Source organism: Melanostigma gelatinosum, assembly GCF_949748355.1.
Source record: "Melanostigma gelatinosum genome assembly, chromosome: 16".
Lineage (NCBI taxonomy): Eukaryota > Metazoa > Chordata > Actinopteri > Perciformes > Zoarcidae > Melanostigma > Melanostigma gelatinosum.
In genome coordinates, this window is record NC_136649.1 from 8,070,123 (window position 1) to 8,091,116 (window position 20,994).

Here is a 20,994-nt window from a genome sequence, read left to right on the forward strand (position 1 = left end):
TTCACAGCGTGGGTGTTGCAAACTCTTTCTCTGCAGGGCTCATACAGTTGTCTTCATTTGTTGTGCCTCTGTCTGTTGCCCACCCTCAGGTTGTTTTCAAGCCTTTGCTGAGCTACACAGGCATCCAGGCCCAAGACGCCACTCCTCTTAGTTACAAGATGTATTTCGGAGAGCACCTGTCTTTTTCTGGCAACCTCGAGTGCCTCCGAGCAGACATCGTTGACTCCGACACCTCCAAAGAGCGGAAAAACAAAAGATCCAGGAGGTGAGCTATATCGTAGTAACAGTAAATGACCCGAGCATTCATTCGTTTCTGATATTTTTCCGTAATGTGTTTTAGTTTAGAGTGTCCGCTTTGTACAGACGTTAACCCTCCCTCTGTCTTTAGACAAGGCATGGTGAACCTCCCTCCGCTGGAGTTCAAGCCGGCGCTGCTGATTGAGACGTTCAGCCTGAACGCCGTGGTGATGGAGAAGTCGACCAGCGCCCCGCAGGGCCCCACCGCCGCCCCGCTGTCCTTCCACGACCTCAACCGCCGCCACTACAACACCTTCCACTGTGACTTCACCACGGCCTGCCAGGCCATCAGCCAGCGCGTGGACATGGCCCTGGTGCGCCTCATCCACCAGTTCAGCACCATGATCGACGACATCAAGGCTACGCAGACGGACATCAAGCTGAGCCGCTACACCGCCGGCTCGGCCTCCCCGACGCCCACCTTCAAGGCGCGGCCGTACCGCCACTTCAGGTCCTCCGACTTCAGCCGCAGCTCCCGGGGCAGCCTCAACGGGGCGGGGCGCAGCGGGACCCAAACCCTGAAGAGCAAGAGAGGGTTGGCCGGAGGGGGAGGAGCAGGCATGGCCGGGGGTTTACCACCCAACGGGCCTCCGTCAGCCATGGACACGCTGGGGAGAAGGGAGCCCCGAGGACGCACGTCCCTCGGACGTTCAGAGCGACGCACCTCTAAGGTAACAATAAGAAAGATTTTAGCCCTTTGAGGAGTCATCTTCTCAAAGCACAGGTCAGAAGCATATATTTAAAGAAGGGTGGACATCCAACCTCGGCACGTACACACTTTAAATGGGTCCACGTTTGTTTTCTGTCGGATATTGATGACGCTGCAACAGGACATTTGTTTTTTCATATTTGAAAATTTTCCAGTTTCAACACGAGTCCGGTAGCCCGACTGCCTGTTTATGAATCTACAACTTTAAACTTTTAAAAATAATGTTAAAATGTCTCTAATATTCCTCTGTCCAGACCTTTTTAACATGATCAGTGAAATCACAACAATCCTTCTGAATCTGTCATTTTCCACACAAACTCTAGAGGGAGCCACAAGATAATAAGATTTTCTCAGAACGGGCACCATTCAGTGAAACACAGCGTCAGGTGTTGGTTACTCAGTGTTCTATTCAGTCTTTAGTTTTCAGACAATACTTAAAGTGGTAGAATCTTCTCTGTAAAGCTGTCTTGATTGATTGATGGATTCACAGCAGAGCATTCTTTATTTTGACGGTTGAAACCTTCAAACTTGAAGAAGCCGATGTTTGTTTTATTAAGTGAAGACTTTTTTTAGTCCAGTAGAATGTTTTCAGAGGGACTTGTGACAGACTTCCACAGATGAACCAGAGCTTTTAGAGAGTAACTCTGTTATCTCTCTCTGCAGAAATAACTCCTGTTTACCGACGTGAACGTCACGAGTAGCCGATGTAGACGATGTAGACTACGCCGTAATGTAGAAGACATGAGTCGGCCGAGGCTGTTTATTTACCCGCGATGCGTGTCGTGACATTTCCGGACCGTTTGTGTAACGCCTTCAGGTGTCGAGGAAGGGCTCCCGTGACGTGGCGGACCACATGGCCATCCAGATGGACGACTCTGACTCCATCACGGTGTCGGAGCAGAGCGAGCCGTCGGCAGAATGCTGGCAGAACATGTACAAGCTGCTCAACTTCTACTCTCTCATCTCCGATCCCACCGGCATCCTGGAGAAAAGCTCCCCGGAGAACTGCCTCTCAGGTGGGAGTCGGCTTCCAGCACTCATCCACTTCCTAATTCTTCTCTTCCTCCCTTTTCTTCATCTCACCTGCATCCTCTGCTCTTCATTCTCTCCAGAAACATTTCCTTCATATTTATACTGCTTCCATTTCCTCGTGATGCAAAAGTCAATCCCCAGCTGCTGTTGTTTTGTTGATACTTGATGTTGTTCATTGTCATTAATAATGTGCTCCTTGTTAATACATCATAACGCTGCAGTTATCTGCTCCTCTACTTTCTATTTGCTCTATGAATGAAGCATTTCTTTTTAATTGATCCTGATATTCCGCCGCGTTCGCGCTGGAGGCCGCTCGCCATGTTCAGCGATAAGCTTCTTAGCCCGGTCTATTTTCTCAGCGTGCCGTGAACGAATCTGGCAAGAAACGTACTGATAATCTACTACAAACCGTATGAATGATATATTAAATATGATATAAAGGGTCTGATTCTGATAAATGGCAGAATATGCATCCCACGCACACTTTTGACTTCACTCCTCTCTCCATGCTGTTCTCCTGGAGTTTCAATTCCCCTGATTCCCTCCCCTCCATCCCATTTCAAAGTCCCTCCTCTATATGTATTAGAAATATGGTTTTTATATTGTGTACTTATTCCACATTTTTGTCAGTTGCATCCAAACAGGGAGTGGGAACAGAAACACACACACACACACACACACACGCGCCGAGTGTGAACCCGGCGTTACGACCCACCACTTCACAAAAGGATTGCGCGCCTGTTGCAGCCTCTAAACCTGCACGAATGAGACAAAAAGAAACCTGTGCATGCACCTGCATACAAACCATGCGCCTGTGACCCCCACGATCCTCTTCTCGTGCACTGATGATATCACACAACAGCGGCGAGAAACGGCCGGGGGCTTTTGTTTCACGCGCTCCTACAGTGGTTGAATTTGACTCTGGATCTCCTCCACACGTGTGCTTTGCTTCCCCTCTCTTTTCCCCCGCAGAAGGCGGGCGTCGGCCCTCGGAGCCGCTCTGCAAAGTGATCTACGAGAACGAGCAGCAGGACCCCACCACGCTCAACAAGCCCCCTGGCGCGGGCGGGCGGCGGCGCAGCCTGGTGAGCTCCGAGCCCCAGCACGTCACGCTCATCGTGTTCGGCATCGGCATGGTGAACCGCACCCACCTGGAGGCCGACATCGGCGGGCTGACCATGGAGGCCGAGCTGAAGAAGATCCACGGGAGTTTCACCCTGAAGGAGAAGATGAAAGGTGAGGCCGACGTCTGTGTGGGTATCGATGGAAACGAGTCTAACCTCATCAGTCACTTTCAGCTAAATAGTGCCCGTTACTACTGACCTTTCATTCAAAGTGTCTTCTGTTTGATGCAGTGTTCTTTTTTCTGTTCACGTGTCGGCAGATATCCTGCACCAGAAAATGACTGAGACGTGTGCATCGGCTCACATAGGAGGGGTAAACATTGTTCTCCTGGAGGGCATACCTCCCGACATCCAGTACGTACAAAGACTTCTTAACTTCTGTTTGTTAGAGTGATTTTTACAATTATGGGTTTTTTTTAATGTAAAGACTTTTTTATGTGAAAGAGAATTCTTTGAACAGCATATTGATCCTAACCCTCTGAGTTAGTGTTTTTACTATTTAATTATAAATAATAACATTCTTTTATTGTTTTCTGCTATCGAAGAGAACAACTATTTGATTTCATAAGTGTTACATTTTCGCCAAAATGAACATTGACCTTTTTTTTTTTTTAAGACGCTCATTGATATCAAAATGGTGAGTCGAGTCGGGGAAGAATTCCTTGTACTTGCACAAGTACACAGCAGCAATACTCTTACATAGATGATTTAATGTCAAGTACCTTTTTGTAAAATCACTGAGTTAAAATGAAAAAGATGGCATGCGGCGTTTTCCTGAAGCGTTCTGGCGCTCAGCGGGAGCCAATTACCGACTCATTTCCAGATTTTAACAGCGCTTTTTGTTTTTACTGCAAGCAATTTCCTCAAAACATAACTACCCTAATCAGGTTACAAGCCTCGTAGTCATGCATTGAGACAGACCGATGCTGCTTCAATATGAAGCTTCTTTTTTTTTTTTTTCATCTCATTCTGTTTGACAGATGCTCTCACTGTGAAAATGCAACCGAGACTGAATCCCGTCTCTGAGCTGCACCCGTGTGTCTGATTGATTCTGTTCGTGCCTACGTACTCCTTGGCACTCTGTAGTCTCTACTCATGTATGAAGCTCAGATGGAAGTAAGACTGATTGCAGTGCTATCGGCATATTTTTCCTACTCGCCTGTACGCTTCAAATAAACACAGTTTGCAGACAAAGACGTTGATTCAGCGATATTCAGCAACATGCTCCGATCTCAATGAATGGGTCACAGTCAGCAGTTGTTTTGAGATGTTTTCTTCCAGATTAACTCTGGTTATCCTTTATGGCTTATTTTATTCACACTTTATTAATCCAGAGTCTTTTTCATCATAAACTCGTCCATCACGGTTTAGCTTGGAGTGACTCCTCAATTTTCTTGCTTGTAGATGACTGTTTCACACTTTCTTCTGCTCTTCTTCTTCCTCTTTTTCTTTTTTTCTTTTTTTTTTTTGTTCCTTACATTCCTCTGCTTTCTCTTCCAACTACTTGCATAGACTGGAGGATTTCCCAACATCTCCCACCAGCACAGCTAAACAAGAGTTTCTGTATGTTACTGCCACCGTTTAGGCTTCCCGTGCATCAGTGCACATCCTTCATCCGTCCGTCATCCATAGTGGAGCGTGTGTCACCGTTATGGTTTGCTCATTCCACCTGTGCCCAGCAAACTGACTGCCGTCCTGACTCTGCATGGTCTTTCACTGTTCCGTGTCCTCTCAGTTCTTCCACTTCAGCTGCACGTCCACTCGCATGTCCACGCCGCCTGAAAATACAAGCGTCTCGTTGCTCATTCCCCGTTTTTACTCTTGTGTTTCAGGACGGTGGTCAAATGCAACATCGCCAAGTCCCAGGCCCTGTACAGCGCCCAGCGAGGGCTGAAGACCAACAATGCAGCCGTCTTCAAAGTGGGGGGCATCATGATCAACATCCCCCAGCACCCGGCGACGCTGCACAGCATGATGGTCCGCAGCTCCCACCAGCTCTCCAAGCAAATCTCTGACCTCATCCGCCAGCCCTCCAACGTGTACGTGCCCTTCATTTATCTGTCTTTGAACCCTCGGTGTCTTTAGAGGACACTAATATCCCCATCATATGTTACATATCACTATTATTCTAATATTGTTTTCGTTAAATCTCTTGACTAGCATCAGTCCTGATCGTAATTACCAAAAATCTTTTTATCTTTTAGAATATTAACCCTTTAAATGCCCGTTTGTTTCCCATAATAAGCTGATATAATGGAATGCTTGATGCTGCTCTGACGGCCGTGGTTTTGGTCGGTTTCGATGGCGACATATTTGTCCGAATGGGCCCGAGTGTCTTTATTTTGCCCACACAGTTTATTATAGGTGCTGAGGTTGAACTTCTAAATTAGAAAAGAAACTCCCAGCCTTGTCAGAATGTATGCCAGATGCATCAACACGGCCAAAATAATTAAAGAGCCCAAACATGTCCCAGAGTGGCGCACAAGTGGCTCGTTTACAGCGTTTAAAAGTAATGAGAAACTGACATTAAAATGTTGTACACTTCTAACTATATTTAAAATTCCAAATGAATCCATCATGCAACTCGCTAATGTCATTAGATTGTAATCTACGTTCAATAAACTCCTCGTAAGAAGTCTTTCATCTCCATAAGTGACGGGTCACTGCAGCACATCCACACTGTTGCCAGTTAACTGCTTCCAAAGCCTGTGTGTGGTCTGTTTCCATGGTAATATTCAGAATTATGTTAATATATTTATAGAGTTGTAGGTGTGCTTGGGATATATAACAACTTTCCTATAATTTAATGTTCACAGCAATATGAGCCCGTATCTGCAAAGCTCTCCGTAATAACACACACACACACACACACACACACACACACACACACACACACAACAAATAATAGCAGCAATTTTCCAGTGTGTACGTCGCTTCCAACCGCAATAATTTACCCTGATAAGCACTTATGCACTGAATGCCAAATCCAGGCCAGCCATCAACACAGCAACAGTTACTGGATAGAGCCTCACCTTCATGAAGTCGACACCTTATGTAGATAATGTGAGTAAATCCTACGATAACAAAGGAAGAAGAAATGGAGCCGGGGAAGGTGGGTTATAGTTTGGGAACAATTTCCAAGATTAAAGTGATCATTTTAGGGGGGAAAATTGGACACAAAACAACACAAACAACACGAGGAAATTGGAGCTGCCGAGTGCAAAACCGCAGCAACGCCAGCCGTGTTGATGATGTTGCATCTAAATCCTGTCCTTATGGTAAGGATGGCCTCTGAGAGAATCCAAACATACACATACGTGTTGTCTTTTATGTTCTGTGTCCGTGCTATATTATCCGGCATAATCCTGACATCGGTATGGATTGAATTTTGTCCTCATTCTGGAACTGTTGTGCGTTTAATTTTCCCGACGCGTTATCAGATAAAACCTTTAGTTTCCGTGCTCCTCTTTTACATATCAGTGGATACTAAGTCATACGTACATATTTTGCACTCAGGGCCTTGTGTTTGTGGTTTGATGAAGTTTATCCATCCTCGACCAAAAAAGACGCAATCTTTCCAAAATGTGTGACCTCATAATCTCAGTGAATATGTGTGTTGTTCTCATAAATGTGTTTTTCCGTTAATTTACCTCTCCAATCTCAGAATATGCACATTTCTTTGCCATCGTACAATCCTGACCTGGCTGAACATTTTTTCTTTCCTCCCCGTACAGTCAGCCTCCTAGTAGGGAGGACACCCCGACCCCCCAACCCTCGGACAAAGCCTCCAGCATCAATCAGACCCCCGTGGAAGCCAACGAGTTCCCTCAGCTCCCCGAAGGCCTGGAGAAGAAGCCCATCGTCCTCAAGTTCAGCGCCATGATAGATGGCATCACCATCGGGGCCGCTCTGCTGCCCTCGCTGAAAGCAGAGTACAAAATGGGTTGCATGAAGAGCCATGGCACGACAGGTATGTGTGTGTGTGTGTGTGTGTGTGTGTCTGTGTGAGAGAGAGAGATGAGATCTGATATTGATGTTCGACAATGATGAAAACGAATTGGAGAACAGAGACTTTCCCCATGAAAGATTACTTCCACCTGCTCTCTGCGAAAAGACGGATTTCACATTTGATGTTCTTAAAGAGTCCTCGTCTTACTGGTCTTGTTGAGGCATGCCCAGAATAAGTAACAATAATAATAATAATAATGGTCTTTTTTCATCGTTTAGGTGCACAGACAAGTTTCACCTTTGAGTTGCCAAACCACAAGCTCTGCTTCCAGTCCAAAGTGTCCCCGGTGGACATGTCCACCATGCCACCGTCGGCCAGCCTCACCCTGCCGCCAGTCACCATGTCAGGAGAGTACATCATGGAGGACCACGAGAGCCACTCGGACCAGGGCTGGGCTCCTGACGACTTCCCGGCAAAGCAAGGGAACTACCTCCAGGGCAACTACCTGCGCTGTGTGGCCGAGGTGAGCGGCTCCTGATGGGGGACGATGAATAAAAGATAACCAGACTGGAGAGCAGTGTGGCCACGTATTGCCGTTAACTCACCCTCACTTGTCTCCTCTGACGTGCAGATCGGTTCATTTGAGCACAACCTGACCACAGACCTGCTCAACCACCTGGTGTTCCTGCAGAAGGTTTTCATGAAGGAGGTCAACGAGGTCATTCAGAAGGTCTCAGGTACGGTACCAAAGACCATAGAAATACATTTCTATACTGCAGTGCAAGCTTCACCGTGTCATATTGTAAGATAAAAACCTGCACAAAACATCTCCTTTTCGTTTGCTACCTGTAATGGCCCAGTTTTTCCTCTCCGATCAATCAAGTTAATCTAATCCTAAACATCTGACTGTTCCCAGCAGTGTTCTGTAGCCTTCAGCTGCTGCTTAAGTCAATGAAAAATATTGTTTTCCACACAAAACAATGCCCAAGGCACTGACACAAATCCAGTCCTGTTCCACAGCAGTATCGATCGTCGGTTTTTTTTAAACCCCCCAAGCTTGATTGATGCTGCTGCCCAGGAGAGAGAGAACTGAGTTTTACACCATTTTATGATAAAGGATAATGAGTGGTGTGTGTGGTAAATATTCACATCAGGGTCTTTTTAAATGTAGCACTGGGACACTTCAGGCACATATCGGCGCTCACACACATACACAGACAACATAATCCCACTTTATTACAGGTTCGTCAGCACTTTGCAACAGTCCGTGAGGGCTCGTGAGGTTGATTTGTTTGCGCTCTGTGCGTGCAGGAGGAGAGCAGCCCATCCCACTGTGGAATGAGCCCGACACCTCAACAGACGCAGACAAGCCCAAAATCCTGCTTTATTCCCTCAGCCTCATGTTCAAGGTACAATTAACTTTCGTTCTGTCACAGTGGCTGAAGGTGAAGAACTTTATGTTGTTTTAAAGGAGTAAAACTAGTAAACTGTTCCGTTCCAGCGGTTTTTGGTGTATTTTGAGTGTCTGTTAAGCTTTGAGGAATTTTACCGAAAAGCCGTTTTCTCGATTCCCGCAGGGAATCCAGATGACCGCCACCACTCCTTCCATGCGAGCTGTGCGCTTTGAGACGGGCCTCATCGAGCTGGAGCTGTCCAACAGGATCCAGTGCAAGGCTCAGCCCGGTGGCAGCAGCAGTTACCTGAAGCTGTTTGGCAAATGTCAAGTCGATCTCCACCTGGCTCTCGGACAGATAGTCAAGCACCAGGTACAGATCGGGCCTCGCACTCGTGCAATGAAAGTCTGGAATGGTCTTAAAGACTGTCGTAGATCGCCACGTGACGCCCTTTCTCCCATGGCTTTGCAGGTGTACGAAGAGGCCGGCTCAGACTTCCACCAGGTGGCGTACTTCCGAACGCGGATCGGTCTGCGTAACGCTCTGCAGGAGGAGATCAGTGGCTCTTCAGACAAGGAGGCCGTCCTCATCACGCTCAGCAGGCCAATCGTTTTCGCCCAGCCGGTGGCATTTGACAGAGGTTCACTTCAATTCTTCTCCACAACACATTAAATGTCAAAGCGTATCCTGTGTACCTTATCAAAACATGTGTGTGTCTCACAATGAGGTCTCGGAGACACCCACTGTAGCGGAAACTATCAGGGTTGAGTTTTCAAGTGCTTTGTCATATTTCTGTCTGTCTTTGCACAGACGATGCAATCACAAAACTTTGTGTATTTGGCATCAAAAAGGCCATGTTTGAAGATGGGTGTGGTCTGAGCATGGGCGGCGGAAGTAAGGGGGAATGAAGCAAATACGGTATATAAGAAGTGTAAGTAGTCGTCGTGATGACATTCACTGGTTTGTGGACCGCCGTTTGCAAGCCACGAGTTGGGCATTTTGGCTGTCGCCATCTTGGATTTTTGCCGTTGACTGCGCAGAGTGCCGTAGTGACGCCGTATACAACTCTGGTACCGGGAGCCACCTGTCAATCACAAGATAGCCCGCCCTAAAGCATACACTTTTTTTTTTTTTTTAACATTGGAGTTGCCCCTTGATGGCCAGTAGAGAGAATACAAGTTTAAAGCACTTCTGCATTGGCTGTACTGGAGGTTGCCGCCTAGTAGGAAGTGGGGAAGGCCCCCCCCCCACCCACCACACACACACACACACACACACACACACACACACACACACGCATACATACACCCCTGACCCGTTGTGGCATCGCGGCTGGTGTGATCCCATTGCAAGAAGACCCCGAGTTTTTGTTGTGGGGGAAGAAAAATTGAACCATTTCCTATTAACGCTGTTTGTTGACACTTAAGACATCAACATAGCAGGTTATGAGACTGCCCACAGTTTCCTTAAGTATTCTACCCACTCAACACTGGGGCTCACTGATGGAATTGCATCTGATTCTCACACGCAACAAATAAGCACCGCCGCTGTCTCAAAATCCACTGTGTTCACACCACATGAATGCTAATTCGATGTTCTTTCACCCCACCCGTGTGCCCTCCTGCAGCTGTGCTCTTCTGGCTGAATTACAAGGCAGCCTACGACAACTGGAACGAGCAGCGCTTGGCCCTCAACAAGGACATCCACATGGCCACCAAAGAGGTGGTGGACAAGCTGCCGGGCATCCAACAGACCTCAGCCCAGGCCTTCAGCACCCTCTTCCTGCAGCTGACCGTACACGACCTGGGCATCTGCCTACCCATCACCACCACATCCCAGGTAATCTGCCCTGCTTGGTTTTTACACGTTAACTTCTAGACGTAGAAGTAAAAGTTCATATATCCTAGTTGCTGATTATACAAACAATAGCAGGGTTGCATTCTGCTTAATTCTGTTAACATGGTCACATTTACATAAGTAGTCATGTTTAATTGAAATGATGTAATCAGAGAGCTAAAAACTGTTTCAGCATCTTTGACTGTAATTAAAATACCATGGTTAGATTTTTAGCAGTTACACATGGAAGCCACATTTTGCAGATGTATTGTACTTTTAGCGTATGTAAATGCACATAAGATTTAAGTGCTGTCCGGAGTAAAAGCACTCTTATTATAAGAGTCATATTCTAACCTAGGAAAAGTAAAGCACACAGCAATCATTTTTGGGCTTCTTCTGTCAAATTGTTGACTTCATCCCGTCTTTAAAAAGGAAATGAGTATCATCATCTCCATCAGCAACATCAACTGTACCAGTGTTCATGACGTGGATTTTGCTGTTATTAATAACCTTTAAAACACAATTGCCTTTTTGGTCTTTTGTTTCATAAAAGAGCAATTCCTCTGTTACCAGTTTTGATATCGGTGTTTCCCCTACCTAAGCTGTTAGCGGGCTAACCGTCCATCAACCTGCACCACGAACACACATTCATTCCCCTCAACAACCTCTGTGATGTCAACTTTTAATGCAAAGCAAACAACCGCTGATTCGATGCACAACTATACCACAATAAATGGTAACACAATTGTGCAAACAATTATAATTCTTCACTGTAAAGGGGTTAAATGTGCTTGGATGGTGTCTCTTTGTTCATACATTCATACCTTCCTGACATGGCGGAGCGGCTAGTCGACCAAAATGAGAATATCTGGGGTCGGTCCACCTCAAGCGAGCCTTTAGCAGAAGTTGTCATGAACTTCAAGGCCTTCATTTTAACCAGCAGGTGGCAAGCAAGACATAGGAACTTGCCTGAGACATCAGTGGGCGTCTCCTCTGGTTGCAAATAGAAGTCCGACGTCTTTGAGAAAATGACCCTGTTTCTCACTTGATTTATTACCTAATTAATTACAAGATTCTTCAACGCGACATGATGTTCATTTAGTAAACTGATGTCCCATTTAGAGTCAAATAGACCATAAAGCAGGGTATGCTTTAGGTCGTGGCTACCTCGTGATTGACAGGTCGCTACCACGGCGTTGTGCGGGCGTTGTGCGGGCGTTGTCCGTGTTTTCGTCTTACATCTTTAACCCTTTCACTGTGTTTTTTTTTTTTTTTTTTCAGTTCAAGAAAGTTAATTGGAATATTTTGGTCACCTAAAAATGTCTTCTTGAGCGTTCTGTGTCTTTTCTGGTTGCAAAAACCAAGATGTCAATGGCCTAAATGACAAACTCGATGCAACAAAACCGTAGTGCACCAACCAATGGGGGACGTCGTGCTGCTACGTCCACTTCTTATATACAGTGTATGGTTGGGTCTTGAGGAGTTTTAGCATTTATTCACCGACAAATAGCCTAAACTGTACACATACTGCACTGCTACGCATGTTTGTTTCTGCTAACGTCATGTCTGCCATCACACACGTTCTCTCTTGACCGTCCGCACAATCGCTAATCTTATGTACCTACGCACCGAGTTGTTTCTACATTTCAGTTTAAAAACCATCCGTCTGGGCAATACACTGGCCGACTGTGTAGCACTTAATAGAAAGAGGACCATCTGTATTATTGGTGGTATCCTACCTTTAGGACTTCTAAATACCCGGGTATACCTTGATGCCACCCAAGCCTCTGTCTTTTTTCTTTTCTTTTTTTTTGTCCACAAAATCCATTTTTGTATGATAAACCAGTAGGAATGTCCTCACACACACACACACACACACACACACACACACACAATAACATAAACCTTTGGGGAAACACTGGATATCAATGACTGGTCCATATCGGTTGTCTTGTTGTACTCCAGTACTATGCTATACTACAGTATGACCACAGAGTTGTGTCACACTTATTTCCATAGAGAGGACAAGTACCAGCTACGGAGGGCATCAACTCTGAAGCTGGGGCCAGCACATCAGTAGGCCGGCAAAAAAATGCACGAAAAGTAACCGACAATTTATTACATCTCTTGTGGTGGCTTGTTGTGGGACAATGACTTACTGTGATCAACACTTTTCCATGTCACACGTACACTGCATCACGAGTGCTCTTTATTGTTGTGAAGATGGCAGGTCGCACCACTTTTTAACTATCAAAGTTTCCACCCGCACAGCTGGCATAACAACAATGGCAACAAATGAAGCTTGAGCTGGTGGCTGAGGTGTGGGTGGCTGTGTAATTACTTCATTCTAAAACGGAGGTTATGCTAGTTGTTGTCCTGAGTATCCCTTATCTGTTGCTAAAATGGAAACAAATGCAAATCTTTCAGATACCGCCGTGGAATTGTATATAATTGCACACACAATACCAGATTTAATGACAAAGCAGGCATATTGTAAGAGAGAGCTTTTTCAAATGACCTGGATTCCTGCAGTAATTGTTCCAAAAGCGGTCTGTTTTTCATCCAGTTCATTGCGATAGATAATCTGTTAGTTTCGGAGAAAAACATGCTTTTTACCTGCCTCCAGTTATGACTGGGATGATGATCAGACCCTCTATTTTAGGACCAATGTAGAGTCGATCCAGAAATTCAGGGCATTTTTTTTGTTCTTCTCCGAATCCTGCAATTAAACACAATCTAACAAACTGAAAAGCTCTGTAGCATCTCACTCATTGGTGTGTTCACAAGAGCAATCATTTGTGGACTTTATTTAGCGAAACATTTGATTTAAAACCGCATCGCTCCTGACGACTAAAAGTGTCTGCAGAGTAGAGTGAAGTGTTACCAGCTAACTCGGCCTTTTGTCCGTACACATGGAAGTGGCTTCTTTTTCCATGTACTTCACCCTCACTTGAGACCTTGGTAAACACCCCTCTACCCCCCCCCCCCCCGCCTCTCCACCAGACCAACCACAGCATCGATTTTGACACCGGCTCAGCTATGGTCCTGACCATTGAGAGCACACTGATCACCGCCTGCTCCTCTGAGTCCCTGGTAAGCAAAGGCCACTTCAAGAACTTCTGCCTCCGCTTCGCCGAGGGCTTCGAGACCTCCTGGGACGACTGGAAGCCCGAAATCCGAGGGGAAATGGTCATGAATGCATGTGAGTGACGCATTGTATGTCGGTGTGAATTTTCACTGTACGGTTAGTTTTGCCTTCACCTTTTTAATTCAGGTCAAAAGCATTGATTGAGTAAAGAAAGGAAAGTATTCTAAAATGTGCAAGTTGCATTTTGAAAAACAAGAATTTAGTCTCTTTAGAGATGCTTAACTGATACATATTTTATACCTACATGGATAAATGTTTTACTGGACCTTATATTATTGCGCGGACTTCAGCAGGTCAAAACAGGTCATTCTAATATGACTTTCTGTGCACGCTGCTCCTCTGAAATATTGACAGGCTGCTGCCCGTGTGTCTGTGTGTGTGTGCTCTGTGTACAGGTGTAGTCCCTGATGGCACATATGAAGTATGTTCCAGGACTACTGGGCAACCTTCTGCAGGCAAGTTGTTTTTAACTAAGCTCTGGTCCATAAAATATGGATCGCACCCTAGAGCTTCTCAATAAGCACGAGGCCGCTGTCTGAAAACTCAATTTCGCATTAATTTCATCCACATTCTCATCCGTTCTGTTGTTCCTCTCCCCATTGGCGTCCTCCTCCTCCTCCTCCTCCTCTTCCTCAAAAACAGAGAGCAGTAGTGCCGGCACCTGGACTCTGAACGTGCTTTGGAAGATGTGCGGTATCGACGTTCACATGGATCCCAACATCGGCAAGCGCCTCAACGCGCTGGGCAACACGCTGACGTCGCTGACGGGCGAGGAGGACGTGGACGACATCGCCGACCTGAACTCTGTCAACGCGGCGGACTTTTCGGATGAGGACGAAGCCGGCTCCATGTCGCCCACCATCAACATGGTCAGTCAACGACATGTTCATCCACGTCCCAGCTATTATATACATGATATCCACCACAGATGCATCTCTTTTTGTCATTTTAATCCCTCTTTCGACTTTGTTGTGCCAGCAGTAGATCAGCTGTTGTGGTTCTTGAAACCACAGAGCATAAACAGTGAACTTAAGCTGGTGGTTGACACAAGCTAAAGGTATGGTTTGACATTTTGGGAAATAAGTTGTGAATCGTAAATGGACTTGTACTCAAACAGTGCCCTTCTCTTGTCTAGGTGAATTTCCTCCCCTTTGGACAGACGCTATGCTAAGCTAACTAGCTTCCCAAGGTAGCCTCATATATTTATAAATATATATTTTTAGGTAGCCTCATATTTAACAGACCGACATGAGAGTGGTGTCTATCTTCTCATCTAACTCGAAAGACAGAAAATACGCTTATTTCCCAAAATATCAGACGATATAACATCAATGCATCTGAGCAGACCCTACCTGGCTTACCTTCAGAAGGTAAAGTCCAACCCATGTTGACCGTTCCTGCCACCTCTTCCATCCATTTGTCCCTGCCGTTGTTTACAGAGTCCAGGGAGCCAGTTCAGCCCTCGGCTGACCTTAAGGAAGCGTCTGGTAAACCACATCCTGGGCCTCAGCCCCAGGCCTCAGAGTGTGTTTCACCTGGCCGACTACTTAAACTGTGCATCGCCTCGTCCCCGAGAGGGCAGCGCCCGGGCCCAAAGACCCCTCTCCTGGGCCTGTGTATGTAGCCACCCCACACGGTGTTGAAACTCTTCTCTGGGCTGTCGGAAAAATCACTTGCTAGGTGGCGTTACGTCTCGGTCACCACCTGAGGGGTTGTTAATTCCAAAATGCTGAGCAATGCTATGTCATGATGGTGGAGAATGGGTGTTGCTTAACATTTGCTTTGGCTGCCCTCCTCATTAACCTTCAATGATGGGTGAACATATGAACTGGGTGTATACAAATCCTGGATGCAGAGCTTTGTTTTCCCCTTGGACTGGAGTGGTGATGGTGGGGGTGCTGGTGGTGGTTTCTCCCGTTTCGTGACATTCTGTGTTTGATGATACCTGGTGTGTGGATTGGACTACCTATAACCCTACTGTAATTAAATCAAAAACAATCAAAATACTTTGCCTCTAATCAGACAGATTTTAAAGGGTGTATTCTCATTTGCAGCAGCTGCCTGGTGTTTTTGTTTTTTCCGGGGTTTGATCAGAAGGTTTTTATCCGATAAATATGTCCGGGTGTGTATCATCGCTTTGACCCAACAGGACACCATTGACCCCAGAAGGCAGATGGCAATGGGGAACCAGGGGGTCGACGCCTGTGGGAGGAAGTTCACCAAGAGGGTGGTGGACATCAGGGAGCTGAACGAACAGGCCAAGGTCATCGACGACCTCAAGTAAGATGTGATGTTGTGGTGCGGTGTCTAATGATTCTAGATGGTTCAACTAGTGAAGAGAAAGCCCTGCAATTCAAACATCCTCTTTTTCTTAACCACAGGAAATTGGGGGCAAGTGAAGGCACCATCAACCAGGAGATCCAGCGTTATCAGCAGATGGAGTCCGTGGCCGCCAACGACATCAGGAGAGACGTCCGAAAGAAACTGCGTCGCTCCAGCATGAGGGTGAATGCTCATCTATTTACCGTCCCCAATGAGCAATGTATTGGTCAAAGGACGTTTTGACACTGTCAATTAAGATGTTACCCGTCATACCTGAATGTCTCTCATTTAGACTTTTAAGGAAACTTGTGTCTGACTTTGTGTTTTTAAAATAAAAAAAAACTTATTTTTATTTTTTGCTGACCAGGCGGCCTCTCTAAAGGATAAGTGGGGTCTTGGCTACAAACCAAGCTACAACCGCTCCAAAAGCATCTCTGCGGCAGCAGGCCGACCGCCTCTAAAGAGGATGGACAGACAGAGGTAAAAAGAAGTAGCCACTTACCCTGCCTGCTTTCATTTTATTCGGAAATGACACTGTTAAGGGTGTTTCATACAGCATTAACTGTAAGCGAACAAGACGGAGTAACTCTGCTGTTGGCGCTACATGTTTTTAAAACACATCTCCCATTAACCTTCTCACAAAGAGGATGCTGGGACTCACAAATTCGATAGCTAACGTAGAGAGGAAGTGCTTATCACATTTGCTTACAGTAATTATGCCGATATCTCCGAATTAATGTAGTAATGATGTTAAAACAGTTGACAACGCTGCAAGCAATGGGAAAACATTAACTCTGGGGCAGAACGAATGAGTAAAACACAACTGGAAATTCATCTGATGAGTAATCATTTTAGTTTTGTGCTCTGATTGAGAGGTTACAGTGTTTTATGAACTCAACAATAATGTAGTGTATGTTGCATGGAAGTTAAGTTGCGCCAGTGTGATGAAGCAAAAGATCCCCCAAGCCATTGCAATGAGAAACGTTCTTGTAAAAAATGATAAATAAATATCTCAAAATATAGTATTTTTTAAATAATTACTGATCTCACAATAATGACTTAATTATCTTAAAATAATGATTTAGTATCTCAAACTGATGAGTGACTGATCTCAAAATACATGATGACTTTGGAGACTTGGAATCAGGCAATCATATTTTGTGAACTTTACAATTGATTTATCTTTTTATTATACATTTTGACTTTTGGACTTCACAAGGCTCAAAGTTATTGAAAATGTTTGGATCACACCAGTAACACACAATCCAACACAGCCACCGCTGGAATATAATTCTACAAATATTACAATACTGATCACTACCGGGTCCGCATACGTTGCCCGGCTTTTAGTGAAACACAAGAGCAGAGGATATGGTCGTCTGAAATTTAAGCAGCAACGCTCATTATTCTGCAGCGGCGGTGCAAACTCAGCAAACACTGATTGTGGACCCTAAACTTTACCTGCAACTGTGCAGAAATACCAGGTTTAATCAGATCGAACAGACACTACTAAGTATTTTGACAAAGTTTCTTGGTAATTTGGGATATTAAGTCATTGTTGAGGGAAAAAGATGTAATTATTTTGCGATACTTGTTTGTATCTTCTCGGTTTGCTTTGCTGTGTCTCTAGCTCCAGACTAGGGGATGTGGATGATCTACCAGATATGCGCGTGGATGCGTCCTCACCTGCACCACGGGTCACCTTCAACATCCAGGACACGGTAAACATCAGCTGACAACACGGAGAGAGAGCTCCAGGAACATTTCTTAGCCTCACACAGATGTGATTGCACTGTAGCGAGTTTGCTCTAGATACATTTGTTTTAACCGAATCAATGACTAAGGCGATGAGAGTGTGATGAAAGTAGATATTATGAGTTTTGTGCCATTTTATGTTGATAGTTTGAAGACCATCGTCTCATCCGTCACGCCGTTGTTTCACTGTAATTGATCTCCATACAAGCCGATACTTACTGTGATCGTACGTCGTACGGTCACGGGTTTCGCAGCTCAAAGGGAGAGAACCACTACGCTCTGAGGATTTAATTTTTTTTTTCATTTTGGATGAGCTCTTTTTTTTAATAACTCTTTTGTTCAATTGAAGATAAATAATCAGGCTCTGGACGCTGCACATGCACCCGTCAGTCCAGGAGAGGTGTTCAAGGTATACGGCTCGGGAGACTCAATTTAACAAACTTAAATACCTAACCGACAGCAACGAATACTTGTTTCCTCTTCTCCTCTGTGATTACCTTGAGATGGGACTTTGAATATGCTAAATCAGAACAGGATGATGAAACGCTAGCTCCCGTTGTATTGATAGGACACCAATTTTACATTGAACAACAGTGTGTCTATTTGCATAATTATTTACTGTTAACCGGATCTCTGTGTCCCTAGTTACACGCTGATTTATGCGATGCTATACGTGGAACCAGAATACATCTTCCACAGTCTTTATTACTCCTCACTCACTAGATAAATACCAGCAGCATTCCATCACCCACACAGAGATGAGAGATAGAAATTGGTCCAGGATTTTATTTGGATAAGGCAGGCATGCTCTCAGAAATGAATTTTCTTTCATAATAAGGCTTGCCTGAAAATACAAGTTCATAGTCTGAATGCTGCTAATGATTTACGGACCCACACGTTCTCATCCTGTCTTGAAACTGCATAAATAACCAAATCAACTTGCCTCCAACATTAACATACTCGCTGATTTCTAACAGCTCTGCATGGCTCGGCTCTGAATCACAGCCCCAACAACAGCCGATCAAATACCGACTCCAGATGGACATCAGTCCGGCTTTAAAGGTCCTCGGCGCGTGATGTCAAATTGTAGTTGTTTGGTGTTATTCCCATGAAGTCAAAAACGTTTACAATACACAAATTAAAGTCCTTTATATTTCACTCCCTTAAAGTCGGCTGTGAACAGCTATTCCCCCTAATCACTCGTAGTGGCACAAATAGTTTAAAATGTTCTCGTGTTAAAACGCTCCATATTTATTAGACTGGTCTAAACAGCCGATAGATCTTTAAGGACGAGCCTGATATTTCGGGAAATGCCCTTTTTTTTCTCTCGTTGAGGGTTGGGTGAGAAGATCGCGACCTCTCTCATATCTGTATGAAGTTAAAGCGAGTCGCCGGCTAGCTTAGCTGAGCATAAAGACTAGGATCAGGGGGAAACTGCTATCCTAGTGACTTTTTGGAGTCTTGTCGTCATTGCGAGGTTGCCAGGCAACCAGCTGAGCCCCTGGGAGAGTCGAGCTGTTCCGATCCAATTTGTGACCAACATCCACTAATTTGACATAAATCCTATTTTGTTCCAGACAATGTTTAATGAAAAAGCACCTAAGTTAAGGAAGTCAATTCAGTTTTAACAGCAAAATAATCATTTGGCTGTTGATGGTATTTTCCTGCTAGAACGATCAGATAGTTTTCACCACGCAATGCCTCCGATATTTCCTCTCCAATGGTGACGGACCCGGACCGACCCCGCTTAAGGCCACATGACCGAGTTTGCTTCCTTCTGTACCGTCACTCGCCTTAAACCGCCCACGTACTCCCAGTCAGCGAAAAGACAAATAAACACACATCGTTGATGCTCGAACACATCGTTGATGCTCGAACACATTTCAAGTCCAGCTTCAGATGCAGTTCGCACTTTTTCAACATTTTCAACAACTTGTCTCTATTTCTTCCAGCTGTCTTTAAGGACAGCAGACTTGGTGGACTTGAAAACTTTCTTGGGCATCTTTCCGTCGTCTCTCTCGCTCTCGTGTGCATGACCTCTCTGCTCCTCTGGGAACTGTTGTGGGCGGGTAGTGTTCTGTCATTGGACATGTCCTAAAACGAGACATTTAAACCGTGCTGGGAGACTTGATTTCAGCATTCAGTTATTGACTACACGTAAAGGGAATACCTTATGGTCCAATGAACAGAACACTACCTCCTTCAAAGTAATGATTCATTGGCTGACTTCCTGCTTAAGACAAGTCCTGTTCTTAAGTATGAAGAGCTTCATGAACACTGTCTCCCTGTGTGAGTTTGACTCTTTGCCCCTCTCTGAAGTTTCCCGAGGAGACAGAGGTGGACCTGTTGTCAGTCACCATAGACGAGCCATCCCATCCTCACCATCACCTTCATTCTCCATTCGTTATCGAGGGCCAGGGCTCAGTTTTCAGTGCCCCCGGCACCCCTGCCGTCTTCTCACCCGCACTTCCCTTCCAGCACGACGACATGAGGCGTGACGACCTGTCCTCATCCTCCTCCGAAGACTCTGAAAAGGACGAGTTTGAACGGGAGAGACCGCCGAGCTACCGAAGGCCCAAGTGAGTCCTCTTTTTTTTCTTTTTTTTTTTTCTTTCGATTTTCTTTCATGTTTTTCTTTTTTTTGTCCTATAAATAAAGCTTAACGGTTTTCAGCATTCACTCAACATTCTCTTTCTTCCCAGCCAAGCGTCTCACAGGAAGCCCTCTGGGTTTTCCGCTGTGAGTCAGCTGTTCAGCGAGTTCACACCTGCCAACCGCAGCTTCGGCAGCCCAGCCACTGAGAGAAACATCGACTTTGAGCTGGATGTGCGCGTGGAGATTGACAGCGGGAAGTGCGTCCTTCACCCCACTACTCAGCAACCAGAGCATGAGGACATTTCCCTCAAGAAGTATGATGAAAGGCACACTTCTTCTTCTGATAACCACTGTGGCGAGAATAGATTTTCATTTGAAGTCTGACTCAGTTTTTTTTTTCTTTTTCTTTTTTTTTTTTTAATAACATCCAATCAAACTCCACATTAGGAAATGTAGAGTTTAATTTTCCAGATGAATTATTTTGCTGTAGCGTGTCCTCAGTGGATAGGAGTGAAACCTTCTATATAACAGAACAAGGCATGAGCACACCTTCCTCATACGACTCCCTGTGGGTTTTGCAGGAGCTGTGAGCGCAGCATCAAAAGTCTGGACCAGGAGTCTCCTCCCAAGAAGAAGAAGCTGCAGCCCCCCTACACCTCCACCACGCATCTCCTAGCTGGCAAGAAATGTCCCTCCTCCCTGCAGACCAAATCCAACGACATGGAGACCACAGTATTCTACATTCCAGGAGTGGACGTTAAGGTCAGCCGCCTGTAGCATCCACAGTGTCCCCAGGTTTCTACTCTGTACTGTTTCTTTGCTTTAAATGATTC

At 45.4% G+C, this 20,994-nt stretch overlaps 1 protein-coding gene across 1 annotated transcript in view; it reads left to right on the plus strand.

The window, feature by feature from the left end:
• kiaa1109 (KIAA1109) overlaps window positions 1-20,994 on the plus strand; it is a gene marked incomplete at its 5' end in the record, with an annotated part of 62,681 nt that overhangs the window by 28,629 nt on the left and 13,058 nt on the right. The window contains 26 exons of the mRNA XM_079286774.1: window positions 90-265; window positions 389-968; window positions 1,824-2,022; window positions 3,011-3,274; window positions 3,423-3,516; window positions 4,995-5,201; window positions 6,897-7,132; window positions 7,390-7,634; window positions 7,743-7,848; window positions 8,423-8,520; window positions 8,689-8,877; window positions 8,977-9,145; window positions 10,133-10,344; window positions 12,361-12,444; window positions 13,345-13,543; window positions 13,885-13,948; window positions 14,136-14,358; window positions 14,929-15,105; window positions 15,639-15,769; window positions 15,871-15,994; window positions 16,179-16,291; window positions 17,442-17,532; window positions 17,916-17,975; window positions 19,886-20,145; window positions 20,269-20,475; window positions 20,743-20,923. Coding sequence (XP_079142900.1) covers window positions 90-265; window positions 389-968; window positions 1,824-2,022; window positions 3,011-3,274; window positions 3,423-3,516; window positions 4,995-5,201; window positions 6,897-7,132; window positions 7,390-7,634; window positions 7,743-7,848; window positions 8,423-8,520; window positions 8,689-8,877; window positions 8,977-9,145; window positions 10,133-10,344; window positions 12,361-12,444; window positions 13,345-13,543; window positions 13,885-13,948; window positions 14,136-14,358; window positions 14,929-15,105; window positions 15,639-15,769; window positions 15,871-15,994; window positions 16,179-16,291; window positions 17,442-17,532; window positions 17,916-17,975; window positions 19,886-20,145; window positions 20,269-20,475; window positions 20,743-20,923 — 4,689 coding nt within the window. The remainder of the gene's footprint in view (window positions 1-89; window positions 266-388; window positions 969-1,823; window positions 2,023-3,010; window positions 3,275-3,422; window positions 3,517-4,994; window positions 5,202-6,896; window positions 7,133-7,389; window positions 7,635-7,742; window positions 7,849-8,422; window positions 8,521-8,688; window positions 8,878-8,976; window positions 9,146-10,132; window positions 10,345-12,360; window positions 12,445-13,344; window positions 13,544-13,884; window positions 13,949-14,135; window positions 14,359-14,928; window positions 15,106-15,638; window positions 15,770-15,870; window positions 15,995-16,178; window positions 16,292-17,441; window positions 17,533-17,915; window positions 17,976-19,885; window positions 20,146-20,268; window positions 20,476-20,742; window positions 20,924-20,994) is intronic.